Source organism: Hyla sarda, unplaced genomic scaffold (genome assembly GCF_029499605.1).
Source record: "Hyla sarda isolate aHylSar1 unplaced genomic scaffold, aHylSar1.hap1 scaffold_795, whole genome shotgun sequence".
Classification (NCBI taxonomy): Eukaryota; Metazoa; Chordata; class Amphibia; order Anura; family Hylidae; genus Hyla; species Hyla sarda.
In genome coordinates, this window is record NW_026610820.1 from 5,826 (window position 1) to 20,954 (window position 15,129).

The following is a 15,129-nucleotide window of genomic DNA, read 5'->3' on the forward strand; positions in this document are numbered from 1 at the left end:
CCCCACTTATTACATCTCCTCCTATTACCCCATATAACCCCACTTATTACATCTCCTCCTATTACTCCATATAACCCCTCTTATTACATCTCCCCCTATTACTCCATATAACCCCTCTTATTACATCTCCCCCTATTACTCCATATAACCCCACTTATTACATCTCCTCCTATTACCCCATATAACCCCTCTTATTACATCTCCCCCTATTACTCCATATAACCCCTCTTATTACATCTCCCCCTATTACTCCATATAACCCCTCTTATTACATCTCCTCCTATTACTCATATAACCCCTCTTATTACATCTCCCCCTATTACTCCATATAACCCTCTTATTACATCTCCTCCTATTACTCCATATAACCCCTCTTATTACATCTCCTCCTATTACTCCATATAACCCCTCTTATTACATCTCCCCCTATTACTCCATATAATTCCTCCCATCATTCCCTGTATCTTCTCCTCTATACAGCTCCTCCCATTCCTCATATTACTCCATGTGTTGTGGATAGTATATTCTTATATGGGGAGTATGTGGAGTTTTGAGGGTTAATGAGCGGTGGGGGAGGGGCAGCTGGGATGAATGGAGGTCTGTGAGCAGGAGGAACAGTCAGGAGGCGGAAGGAAAGTGCTGGAGAGGAAGAGGAGAAGGAGAAGGACGTGGACTCAGAGACTGCGGCCAGCGGGACCTTATATGTGTGTATATGGGGGGACCCCGACCCCTGCACCCCAATACTGCCCCCACTAGGACATCTAACTATAACCCTGTGTACTATAATATCCTGATATATATCCCTGTATATAACACTGCATCATAATATCCTGTATATAACACTCCACTATAATGTCCTGATATATATCCCTGTATATAACACTCCACTATAATATCCTGATACATATCCCTGTATATAACACTCCACTATAATATCCTGATACATATCCCTGTATATAACACTGCGTCATAATATCCTATATATAACACTCCACTATAATATCCTGATATATATCCCTGTATATAACACTGCATCATAATATCCTGTATATAACACTCCACTATAATATCCTGATATATATCCCTGTATATAACACTGCATCATAATATCCTGTATATAACACTCCACTATAATATCCTGATATATATCCCTGTATATAACACTGCATCATAATATCCTGTATATAACACTCCACTATAATGTCCTCATATATATCCCTGCATATAACACTGCACTATAATATTGCGATATATATCCCAGTATATAACACTCCTTTATAATATACTATAATATCCCTGTATATAACACTCCTTTATAATATCCCTGTATATAACCCTCCACTATAATATCCTGTATATAACACTCCACTATAATATCCTGATATATATCCCTATATATAACACTCCACTATAATATCCTGTACCTGATATATATCCCTGTATATAACACTCCACTATAATATCCTGATATATATGCCTGTATATAACACTCCACTATAATATCCTGTATATAACACTCCACTATAATATCCTGTACCTGATATATATCCCTGTATATAACACTCCACTATAATATCCTGTACCTGATATACTGTATATCCCTGTATATAACACTCCACTATAATATCCTGATATATATCCCTGTATATAACACTCCACTATAATATCCTGTACCTGATATATATCCCTGTATATAACACCCCACTATAATATCCTGATATATATCCCTGTATATAACACTCCACTATAATATCCTGTACCTGATATATATCCCTGTATATAACACTCCACTATAATATCCTGATATATATCCCTGTATATAACACTCCACTATAATATCCTGTACCTGATATATATTCCTGTATATAACACTCCACTATAATATCCTGATATATATCCCTGTATATAACACTCCACTTTAATATCCTGTACCTGATATATATTCCTGTATATAACACTCCACTATAATATCCTGATATATATGCCTGTATATAACACTCCACTATAATATCCTGATATATATGCCTGTATATAACACTCCACTATAATATCCTGTATATAACACTCCACTATAATATCCTGTACCTGATATACTGTATATCCCTGTATATAACACTCCACTATAATATCCTGTACCTGTATATAACACTCCACTATAATGTCCTGATATATATCCCTGTATATAACACTCCACTATAATATCCTGTATATATATCCCTGTATATAACACTCCACTATAATATCCTGTATATATATCCCTGTATATAACACTCCACTATAATATCCTGTATATATATCCCTGTATATAACACTCCACTATATAATATCCTGTACCTGTATATAACACTCCACTATATAATATCCTGTACCTGTATATAACACTCCACTATATAATATCCTGTACCTGTATATAACACTCCACTATAATATCCTGTACCTGTATATAACACTCCACTATATAATATCCTGTACCTGTATATAACACTCCACTATATAATATCCTGTACCTGTATATAACACTCCACTATATAATATCCTGTACCTGTATATAACACTATATCTTCTGATCCCAGTATACTCTATGTATAATACCATATATAACAGTGATTGTCACGGCTCCATGGGGTGCAGGACACTGTTTTGTGGTGACGTTCGGGTTTCGGGGTGACAGATGTTAGTTTGCAGGGGTTCTGGATATGGTGATGGCGCAGGACAAGGGACGACCCCGTGAGCCCCCGGACTTGTGGTCCGATATGGAGGAAAAGCTGTGGATCCTACAGGACATGAACATGTTATACATCCGGCAGATCGCCCTCAGCCTGCAGGTAATCACCCGTCTGTCATGTATAGAGGGTCACCCCACAGTGGGAGGAGCCTCCGGGCCCATATCTGTGAGTGACGGAGATATTGGGAGGGCTGAGCCCCCTGACTGCCCCCAGTCTCCTGTACAGATTATTATTGTCTAATAGAAAGTTCTACAACTATGTAATGTACTGACGTAGGCCTGCTCACACAGCTGAAGGGACAGAGAAGAGCCCCCCTAGAGAGGACAGAGAGGAGACCCTCTAGAGAGCACAGAGAAGAGACCCCCTAGAGAGGACAGAGAGGAGACCCTCTAGAGAGGACAGAGAAGAGACCCCCTAGAGAGGACAGAGAGGAGACCCTCTAGAGAGCACAGAGAAGAGACCCCCTAGAGAGGACAGAGAGGAGACCCCCTAGAGAGGACAGAGAAGAGACCCCCTAGAGAGGACAGAGAAGAGACCCCCTAGAGAGGACAGAGAGGAGACCCCCTAGAGAGGACAGAGAGGAGACCCCCTAGAGAGGACAGAGAAGAGCCCCCCCTAGACAGGACAGAGAGGAGCCCCCCTAGAGAGGACAGAGAGGAGACCCTCTAGAGAGGACAGAGAAGAGACCCCCTAGAGAGGACAGAGAGGAGACCCCCTAGAGAGGACAGAGAGGAGACCCCCTAGAGAGGACAGAGAAGAGCCCCCCCTAGACAGGACAGAGAGGAGCCCCCCTAGAGAGGACAGAGAGGAGACCCTCTAGAGAGGACAGAGAAGAGACCCCCTAGAGAGGACAGAGAGGAGACCCTCTAGAGAGGACAGAGAAGAGACCCCCTAGAGAGGACAGAGAGGAGACCCTCTAGACAGGACAGAGAGGAGCCCCCCTATAGAGGACAGAGAGGAGACCCCCTAGAGAGGACAGAGAAGAGACCCTCTAGACAGGACAGAGAGGAGACCCCCTAGAGAGGACAGAGAGGAGCCCCCCTAGAGAGGACAGAGAGGAGCCCCCCTAGAGAGGACAGAGAGGAGCCCCCCTAGAGAGGACAGAGAAGAGACCCCCTAGAGAGGACAGAGAAGAGACCCTCTAGACAGGACAGAGAGGAGACCCCCTAGAGAGGACAGAGAAGAGCCCCCCTAGAGAGGACAGAGAAGAGACCCCCTAGAGAGGACAGAGAAGAGACCCTCTAGACAGGACAGAGGAGCCCCCCTATAGAGGACAGAGAGGAGCCCCCTAGAGAGGACAGAGAGGAGACCCTCTAGAGAGGACAGAGAAGAGACCCCCTAGAGAGGACAGAGAGGAGACCCCCTAGAGAGGACAGAGAGGAGACCCCCTAGAGAGGACAGAGAAGAGACCCCCCTATAGAGGACAGAGAGGAGCCCCCCTAGAGAGGACAGAGAGGAGCCCCCCTAGAGAGGACAGAGAGGAGCCCCCCTAGAGAGGACAGAGAGGAGCCCCCTAGAGAGGACAGAGAGGAGCCCCCCTAGAGAGGACAGAGAGGAGACCCCCCTAGAGAGGACAGAGAAGAGACCCCCTACAGAGGACAGAGAAGAGACCTCCTAGAGAGGACAGAGAGGAGACCCCCTAGAGAGGACAGAGAAGAGACCCCCTACAGAGGACAGAGAGGAGACCCCCTAGAGAAAACAGAAGACGCCCCTAGAGAGGACAGAGAGGAGCCCCCCTAGAGAGGACAGAGGAGCCCCCCCCTAGAGAGGACGGAGAGGAGCCCCCCTAGAGAGGACAGAGCGGAGCCCCCCTAGAGAGGACAGAGAGGAGACCCCCTAGAGAGGACAAAAAGGAGACCCCCCTAGAGAGGACGGAGAGGAGCCCCCCTAGAGAGGAGACCCCTTAGAGAGGACAGAGAGGAGACCCTCTAGACAGGACAGAGAGGAGACCCCCTAGAGAGGACAGAGAAGAGCCCCCCTAGAGAGGACAGAGAGGAGACCCCCTAGAGAGGACAGAGAGGAGACCCCCTAGAGAGGACAGAGAAGAGCCCCCCCTAGACAGGACAGAGAGGAGCCCCCCTAGAGAGGACAGAGAGGAGCCCCCCTAGAGAGGACAGAGAGGAGACCCCCTAGAGAGGACAGAGAGGAGACCCTCTAGAGAGGACAGAGAAGAGACCCCCTAGAGAGGACAGAGAGGAGACCCTCTAGACAGGACAGAGAGGAGTCCCCCTAGAGAGGACAGAGAGGAGCCCCCCTAGAGAGGACAGAGAAGAGCCCCCCCTAGACAGGACAGAGAGGAGCCCCCCTAGAGAGGACAGAGAGGAGACCCTCTAGAGAGGACAGAGAAGAGACCCCCTAGAGAGGACAGAGAGGAGACCCCCTAGAGAGGACAGAGAGGAGACCCTCTAGAGAGGACAGAGAAGAGACCCCCTAGAGAGGACAGAGAGGAGACCCTCTAGACAGGACAGAGAGGAGCCCCCCTATAGAGGACAGAGAGGAGACCCCCTAGAGAGGACAGAGAAGAGACCCTCTAGACAGGACAGAGAGGAGACCCCCTAGAGAGGACAGAGAGGAGCCCCCCTAGAGAGGACAGAGAGGAGCCCCCCTAGAGAGGACAGAGAGGAGCCCCCCTAGAGAGGACAGAGAAGAGACCCTCTAGACAGGACAGAGAGGAGACCCCCTAGAGAGGACAGAGAAGAGCCCCCCTAGAGAGGACAGAGAAGAGACCCCCTAGAGAGGACAGAGAAGAGACCCTCTAGACAGGACAGAGGAGCCCCCCTATAGAGGACAGAGAGGAGCCCCCCTAGAGAGGACAGAGAGGAGACCCTCTAGAGAGGACAGAGAGGAGACCCTCTAGAGAGGACAGAGGAGCCCCCCTATAGAGGACAGAGAGGAGCCCCCCTATAGAGGACAGAGAGGAGCTCCCCCTAGAGAGGACAGAGAGGAGCCCCCCCTAGAGAGGACAGAGAGGAGCCCCCCCTAGAGAGGACAGAGAGGAGCCCCCCCCTAGAGAGGACAGAGAGGAGCCCCCCCTAGAGAGGACAGAGAGGAGCCCCCCCTAGAGAGGACAGAGAGGAGCCCCCCCTAGAGAGGACAGAGAGGAGCCCCCCCTAGAGAGGACAGAGAGGAGCCCCCCCTAGAGAGGACAGAGAGGAGCCCCCCTAGAGAGGACAGAGAAGAGACCCCCTAGAGAGGACAGAGAAGAGACCCTCTAGACAGGACAGAGAGGAGACCCCCTAGAGAGGACAGAGAAGAGCCCCCCTAGAGAGGACAGAGAGGAGACCCCCTAGAGAGGACAGAGAGGAGACCCCCTAGAGAGGACAGAGAAGAGCCCCCCCTAGACAGGACAGAGAGGAGCCCCCCTAGAGAGGACAGAGAGGAGACCCTCTAGAGAGGACAGAGAGGAGACCCTCTAGAGAGGACAGAGAAGAGACCCCCTAGAGAGGACAGAGAGGAGACCCTCTAGACAGGACAGAGAGGAGTCCCCCTATAGAGGACAGAGAGGAGCCCCCCTAGAGAGGACAGAGAAGAGACCCTCTAGACAGGACAGAGAGGAGACCCCCTAGAGAGGACAGAGAGGAGCCCCCCTAGAGAGGACAGAGAGGAGCCCCCCTAGAGAGGACAGAGAGGAGCCCCCCTAGAGAGGACAGAGAAGAGACCCCCTAGAGAGGACAGAGAGGAGCCCCCCTAGAGAGGACAGAGAAGAGACCCCCTAGAGAGGACAGAGAAGAGACCCTCTAGACAGGACAGAGAGGAGCCCCCCTAGAGAGTACAAAGAAGAGCCCCCCTAGAGAGGACAGAGAAGAGACCCCCTAGAGAGGACAGAGAAGAGACCCTCTAGACAGGACAGAGAGGAGCCCCCCTATAGAGGACAGAGAGGAGCCCCCCTAGAGAGGACAGAGAGGAGACCCTCTAGAGAGGACAGAGAAGAGACCCCCTAGAGAGGACAGAGAGGAGACCCCCTAGAGAGGACAGAGAGGAGACCCCCTAGAGAGGACAGAGAAGAGACCCCCTAGAGAGGACAGAGAGGAGCCCCCCTAGAGAGGACAGAGAGGAGCCCCCCTAGAGAGGACAGAGAGGAGACCCCCCTACAGAGGACAGAGAAGAGACCCCCTACAGAGGACAGAGAAGAGACCCCCTAGAGAGGACAGAGAGGAGACCCCCTAGAGAGGACAGAGAAGAGACCCCCTACAGAGGACAGAGAGGAGACCCCCTAGAGAAAACAGAAGACGCCCCTAGAGAGGACAGAGAGGAGCCCCCCTAGAGAGGACAGAGGAGCCCCCCCCTAGAGAGGACGGAGCGGAGCCCCCCTAGAGAGGACAGAGCGGAGCCCCCCTAGAGAGGACAGAGAGGAGACCCCCTAGAGAGGACAGAGAAGAGACCCCCTAGAGAGGACAAAAAGGAGACCCCCCTAGAGAGGACGGAGAGGAGCCCCCCTAGAGAGGAGACCCCTTAGAGAGGACAGAGAGGAGACCCCCTAGAGAGGACAGAGAGGAGACCCCCTAGAGAGGACAGAGAGGAGACCCCCCTAGAGAGGACAGAGAGGAGACCCCCTAGAGAAAACAGAAGAGACGCCCCTAGAGAGGACAGAGGAGCCCCCCTATAGAGGACAGAGAGGAGCCCCCCTATAGAGGACAGAGAGGAGCCCCCCCTAGAGAGGACAGAGAGGAGCCCCCCCTAGAGAGGACAGAGAGGAGCCCCCCCCTAGAGAGGACAGAGAGGAGCCCCCCCTAGAGAGGACAGAGAGGAGCCCCCCCTAGAGAGGACAGAGAGGAGCCCCCCCTAGAGAGGACAGAGAGGAGCCCCCCTAGAGAGGACAGAGAGGAGCCCCCCCTAGAGAGGACAGAGAGGAGCCCCCCTAGAGAGGACAGAGAGGAGCCCCCCCTAGAGAGGACAGAGAGGAGCCCCCCTAGAGAGGACAGAGAGGAGACCCCCCTAGAGAGGACAGAGAGGACACCCCCTAGAGAAAACAGAAGAGACGCCCCTAGAGAGGACAGAGGAGCCCCCCTATAGAGGACATAGAGGAGCCCCCCCTATAGAGGACATAGAGGAGCCCCCCCTAGAGAGGACAGAGAGGAGCCCCCCTAGAGAGGACAGAGAGGAGCCCCCCTAGAGAGGACAGAGAGGAGCCCCCCTAGAGAGGACAGAGAGGAGCCCCCTAGAGAGGACAGAGAGGAGACCCCCTAGAGAGGACAGAGAGGAGGCCCCCCTAGAGAGGACAGAGAGGAGACCCCCTAGAGAGGACAGAGAGGAGACCCCCTAGAGAGGACAGAGAGGAGGCCCCCCTAGAGAGGGCAGAGAGGAGGCCCCCCTAGAGAGGGCAGAGAGGAGCCCCCCTAGAGAGGGCAGAGAGGAGGCCCCCTAGAGAGGGCAGAGAGAGACCCCCTAGAGAGGACAGAGAGGAGCCCCTCTAGAGAGGACAGAGAGGAGACCCCCTAGAGAGGAGCCCCCTAGAGAGGACAGAGAGGAGCCCCCCTAGAGAGGACAGAGAGGAGACCCCCTAGAGAGGAGCCCCTCTAGAGAGGACAGAGAGGAGACCCCCCCCTAGAGAAAACAGAAGAGACCCCCCTAGAGAGGACAGAGAGGAGCCCCCCTAGAGAGGACAGAGAGGAGCCCCCCTAGAGAGGACAGAGAGGAGCCCCCCTAGAGAGGACAGAGAGGAGCCCCCCCTAGAGAGGACAGAGAGGAGACCCCCCTAGAGAGGACAGAGAGGAGACCCCCCTAGAGAGGACAGAGAGGAGACCCCCCTAGAGAGGACAGAGAGGAGACCCCCCTAGAGAGGACAGAGAAGAAACCCCCCTAGAGAGGACAGAGAGGAGCCCCCCTATAGAGGACAGAGAGGAGCCCCCCTATAGAGGTCAGAGAGGAGCCCCCCCTAGAGAGGACAGAGAGGAGCCCCCCTATAGAGGTCAGAGAGGAGCCCCCCCTATAGAGGACATAGAGGAGCCCCCCCTATAGAGGACAGAGAGGAGCCCCCCTAGAAAGGACAGAGGCCCCCTAGAGAGAACAGAGAGGAGCCCCCCTAGAGAGGACAGAGAGGAGCCCCCTAGAGAGGACAGAGAGGAGCCCCCTAGAGAGGACAGAGAGGAGACCCCCTAGAGGGGACAGAGATGAGCCCCCTAGAGGGGACAGAGGAGCCCCCCTAGAGAGGACAGAGAGGAGACCCCCCCTAGCGAGGACAGAGAGGAGACCCCCCCCTAGCGAGGACAGAGAGGAGACCCCCTAGAGAAGACAGAGAAGAGACCCCCTAGAGAGGACAGAGAGGACAAAAAGGAGACCCCCCTAGAGAGGACAGAGAGGAGCCCCCCTAGAGAGGAGGCCCCCCCTAGAGAGGACAGAGAGGAAACCCCCTAGAGAGGACAGAGAGGAGACCCCCTAGAGAGGACAAAAAGGAGACCCCCCTAGAGAGGACAGAGAGGAGACCCCCCCCCCCTTAGAGAGAGGACAGAGGAGACCCGACTAGAGAGGACAGAGAGGAGACCCCCCCCCAAGAGAGGACAGAGAGGAGCCCCCCTATAGAGGACAGAGAGGAGACCCCCATAAAGAGGGCAGAGAGGAGAGCGCCATGGAGAGGGCAGAGATGAGACCCCCCCCCCCCCCTAGAGAGGACAGAGAGGAGACCCCCTAGAGAGGACAGAGAGGAGACCCCCTAGAGAGGACAGAGGAGACCCCCCCTAGAGAGAGCAGAGAGGAGACCCCCCCTAGAGAGGACAGAGAGGAGACCACCCTAGAAAGGACAGAGAGGAGACCGCCATAGAGAGGGCAGAGATGAGACCCTCCTAGAGAGGAGACCCCCCTAGAGAGGATAGAGAGGAGACCCCCTAGAGGATAGAGAGGAGACCCCCCTAGAGAGGACAGAGAGGAGACCCCCTAGAGAGGACTGAGAGGAGACCCCATAGAGAGGGCAGAGAGGAGACCCCCTAGAGAGGACAGAGAGGAGGCCCCCCTAGAGAGGGCAGAGAGGAGCCCCCCTAGAGAGGACAGAGAGGAGCCCCCCTAGAGAGGACAGAGAGGAGCCCCCCTAGAGAGGACAGAGAGGAGCCCCCTAGAGAGGACAGAGAGGAGACCCCCTAGAGAGGACAGAGAGGAGGCCCCCCTAGAGAGGACAGAGAGGAGACCCCCTAGAGAGGACAGAGAGGAGACCCCCTAGAGAGGACAGAGAGGAGGCCCCCCTAGAGAGGGCAGAGAGGAGGCCCCCCTAGAGAGGGCAGAGAGGAGCCCCCCTAGAGAGGGCAGAGAGGAGGCCCCCTAGAGAGGGCAGAGAGAGACCCCCTAGAGAGGACAGAGAGGAGCCCCTCTAGAGAGGACAGAGAGGAGACCCCCTAGAGAGGAGCCCCCTAGAGAGGACAGAGAGGAGCCCCCCTAGAGAGGACAGAGAGGAGACCCCCTAGAGAGGAGCCCCTCTAGAGAGGACAGAGAGGAGACCCCCCCCTAGAGAAAACAGAAGAGACCCCCCTAGAGAGGACAGAGAGGAGCCCCCCTAGAGAGGACAGAGAGGAGCCCCCCTAGAGAGGACAGAGAGGAGCCCCCCTAGAGAGGACAGAGAGGAGCCCCCCCTAGAGAGGACAGAGAGGAGACCCCCCTAGAGAGGACAGAGAGGAGACCCCCCTAGAGAGGACAGAGAGGAGACCCCCCTAGAGAGGACAGAGAGGAGACCCCCCTAGAGAGGACAGAGAAGAAACCCCCCTAGAGAGGACAGAGAGGAGCCCCCCTATAGAGGACAGAGAGGAGCCCCCCTATAGAGGTCAGAGAGGAGCCCCCCCTAGAGAGGACAGAGAGGAGCCCCCCTATAGAGGTCAGAGAGGAGCCCCCCCTATAGAGGACATAGAGGAGCCCCCCCTATAGAGGACAGAGAGGAGCCCCCCTAGAAAGGACAGAGGCCCCCTAGAGAGAACAGAGAGGAGCCCCCCTAGAGAGGACAGAGAGGAGCCCCCTAGAGAGGACAGAGAGGAGCCCCCTAGAGAGGACAGAGAGGAGACCCCCTAGAGGGGACAGAGATGAGCCCCCTAGAGGGGACAGAGGAGCCCCCCTAGAGAGGACAGAGAGGAGACCCCCCCTAGCGAGGACAGAGAGGAGACCCCCCCCTAGCGAGGACAGAGAGGAGACCCCCTAGAGAAGACAGAGAAGAGACCCCCTAGAGAGGACAGAGAGGACAAAAAGGAGACCCCCCTAGAGAGGACAGAGAGGAGCCCCCCTAGAGAGGAGGCCCCCCCTAGAGAGGACAGAGAGGAAACCCCCTAGAGAGGACAGAGAGGAGACCCCCTAGAGAGGACAAAAAGGAGACCCCCCTAGAGAGGACAGAGAGGAGACCCCCCCCCCCTTAGAGAGAGGACAGAGGAGACCCGACTAGAGAGGACAGAGAGGAGACCCCCCCCCAAGAGAGGACAGAGAGGAGCCCCCCTATAGAGGACAGAGAGGAGACCCCCATAAAGAGGGCAGAGAGGAGAGCGCCATGGAGAGGGCAGAGATGAGACCCCCCCCCCCCCCTAGAGAGGACAGAGAGGAGACCCCCTAGAGAGGACAGAGAGGAGACCCCCTAGAGAGGACAGAGGAGACCCCCCCTAGAGAGAGCAGAGAGGAGACCCCCCCTAGAGAGGACAGAGAGGAGACCACCCTAGAAAGGACAGAGAGGAGACCGCCATAGAGAGGGCAGAGATGAGACCCTCCTAGAGAGGAGACCCCCCTAGAGAGGATAGAGAGGAGACCCCCTAGAGGATAGAGAGGAGACCCCCCTAGAGAGGACAGAGAGGAGACCCCCTAGAGAGGACTGAGAGGAGACCCCATAGAGAGGGCAGAGAGGAGACCCTCCAAAGAGAGGGTAGAGAGAAGACCCCCCTAGAAAGGACAGAGAGGAGACCACCATAGAGAGAGCAGAGAGGAGACCCCCCCCTAGAGAGGACAGAGAGGAGACCCCCTAGAAAGGACAGAGAGGAGACCCCCCTAGAGAGGGCAGAGAGGAGACCCCCCCTAGAGGACAGAGAGGAGACCCCCTAGAGAGGACAGAGAAGAGACCCCCCTAGAGAGGACAGAGAGGAGCCCCCCTAGAGAGGACAGAGAGGAGACCCCCTAGAGAGGACAGAGAGGAGACTCCATAGAGAGGGCAGAGAGGAGTTGATATGTAGGACCAGTCTAGGAGGAGTGAAGATGACAAATACATCAGGGTCTTCACCATTTGGGGGCTACACCCCCCTCCTCCTCTACAACACATGTTCTGAATGAGACGATCGTACAAGGGGCCCTAGAGATGGGAACTATAGTGCCAAACATGGAGAAGATTATATTATACATAGTATAGGGCCAAACATGGAGAAGATTATATTATACATAGTATAGGGCCAAACATGGAGAAGATTATATTATACATAGTATAGGGCCAAACATGGAGAAGATTATATTATACATAGTATAGGGCCAAACATGGAGAAGATTATATTATACATAGTATAGGGCCAAACATGGAGAAGATTGTATTATACATAGTATAGGGCCAAACATGGAGAAGATTATATTATACATAGTATAGGGCCAAACATGGAGAAGATTATATTATACATAGTATAGGGCCAAACATGGAGAAGATTATATTATACATAGTATAGGGCCAAACATGGAGAAGATTATATTATACATAGTATAGGGCCAAACATGGAGAAGATTATATTATACATAGTATAGGGCCAAACATGGAGAAGATTGTATTATACATAGTATAGGGCCAAACATGGAGAAGATTATATTATACATAGTATAGGGCCAAACATGGAGAAGATTATATTATACATAGTATAGGGCCAAACATGGAGAAGATTATATTATACATAGTATAGGGCCAAACATGGAGAAGATTGTATTATACATAGTATAGGGCCAAACATGGAGAAGATTATATTATACATAGTATAGGGCCAAACATGGAGAAGATTGTATTATACATAGTACAGTATAGGGCCAAACATGGAGAAGATTGTATTATACATAGTATAGGGCCAAACATGGAGAAGATTATATTATACATAGTATAGGGCCAAACATGGAGAAGATTGTATTATACATAGTATAGGGCCAAACATGGAGAAGATTGTATTATACATAGTATAGGGCCAAACATGGAGAAGATTGTATTATACATAGTATAGGGCCAAACATGGAGAAGATTATATTATACATAGTACAGTATAGGGCCAAACATGGAGAAGATTGTATTATACATAGTATAGGGCCAAACATGGAGAAGATTGTATTATACATAGTATAGGGCCAAACATGGAGAAGATTATACATAGTGGGGACTATAGGACCAAACATGGAGAAGATTATATTATACATAGTATAGGGCCAAACATGGAGAAGATTATATTATACATAGTACAGTATAGGGCCAAACATGGAGAAGATTGTATTATACATAGTATAGGGCCAAACATGGAGAAGATTATATTATACATAGTATAGGGCCAAACATGGAGAAGATTGTATTATACATAGTATAGGGCCAAACATGGAGAAGATTATATTATACATAGTATAGGGCCAAACATGGAGAAGATTGTATTATACATAGTATAGGGCCAAACATGGAGAAGATTATATTATACATAGTATAGGGCCAAACATGGAGAAGATTGTATTATACATAGTATAGGGCCAAACATGGAGAAGATTGTATTATACATAGTATAGGGCCAAACATGGAGAAGATTATATTATACATAGTATAGTGCCAAACATGGAGAAGATTATATTATACATAGTATAGGGCCAAACATGGAGAAGATTGTATTATACATAGTATAGGGCCAAACATGGAGAAGATTGTATTATACATAGTATAGGGCCAAACATGGAGAAGATTATATTATACATAGTATAGGGCCAAACATGGAGAAGATTGTATTATACATAGTACAGTATAGGGCCAAACATGGAGAAGATTGTATTATACATAGTATAGGGCCAAACATGGAGAAGATTATATTATACATAGTATAGGGCCAAACATGGAGAAGATTATATTATACATAGTATAGGGCCAAACATGGAGAAGATTGTATTATACATAGTATAGGGCCAAACATGGAGAAGATTATATTATACATAGTATAGGGCCAAACATGGAGAAGATTATATTATACATAGTATAGGGCCAAACATGGAGAAGATTATATTATACATAGTATAGGGCCAAACATGGAGAAGATTGTATTATACATAGTATAGGGCCAAACATGGAGAAGATTATATTATACATAGTATAGGGCCAAACATGGAGAAGATTATATTATACATAGTATAGGGCCAAACATGGAGAAGATTGTATTATACATAGTATAGGGCCAAACATGGAGAAGATTGTATTATACATAGTATAGGGCCAAACATGGAGAAGATTATATTATACATAGTATAGTGCCAAACATGGAGAAGATTATATTATACATAGTATAGGGCCAAACATGGAGAAGATTGTATTATACATAGTATAGGGCCAAACATGGAGAAGATTGTATTATACATAGTATAGGGCCAAACATGGAGAAGATTATATTATACATAGTATAGGGCCAAACATGGAGAAGATTGTATTATACATAGTACAGTATAGGGCCAAACATGGAGAAGATTGTATTATACATAGTATAGGGCCAAACATGGAGAAGATTATATTATACATAGTATAGGGCCAAACATGGAGAAGATTATATTATACATAGTATAGGGCCAAACATGGAGAAGATTGTATTATACATAGTACAGTATAGGGCCAAACATGGAGAAGATTGTATTATACATAGTATAGGGCCAAACATGGAGAAGATTATATTATACATAGTACAGTATAGGGCCAAACATGGAGAAGATTGTATTATACATAGTATAGGGCCAAACATGGAGAAGATTGTATTATACATAGTATAGGGGCAAACATGGAGAAGATTTTACATAGTGGGGACTATAGGGCCAAACATGGAGAAGATTGTATTATACATAGTATAGGGCCAAACATGGAGAAGATTATACATAGTGGGGACTATGGGGCCAAACATGGAGAAGATTGTATTATACATTGTATAGGGCCAAACATGGAGAAGATTGTATTATACATAGTATAGGGCCAAACATGGAGAAGATTTTACATAGTGGGGACTATGGGGCCAAACATGGAGAATATTGCATTATACATAGTGGGGACAGTGTAGGATTATGTCAGGGGACGCGCTCGCTCCGAGAGGCCAGTCACACAATGATCTCTGTGTCTTCTTGTGTCCTGACATTTGGAGAGGACATTGGGGTCTGCAGTGCCCCCCACGCTGATGACATCACAAGCTTAACCCCTTAATTGCTTTTGATCTGGAAGAGAGCCGCTTGGTTAAGGGGCACAATGTTACAGTGACACTGGGATAGA

General features: G+C 50.5%; 1 protein-coding gene across 3 annotated transcripts in view; it reads left to right on the forward strand.

Moving 5' to 3' along the window:
* Positions 1–381: 381 nt before the first annotated feature.
* RTKN (rhotekin) overlaps positions 382–15,129 on the forward strand; it is a 60,138-nt gene continuing 45,390 nt past the window's right edge. For all 3 annotated transcript variants that reach the window (XM_056554568.1, XM_056554571.1, XM_056554570.1), the window contains exons 1-2: positions 382–704; positions 2,686–2,825. In XM_056554568.1, the coding sequence (XP_056410543.1) occupies positions 2,697–2,825 (129 nt within the window). In that variant the 5' untranslated portion in view covers positions 382–704; positions 2,686–2,696. The remainder of the gene's footprint in view (positions 705–2,685; positions 2,826–15,129) is intronic.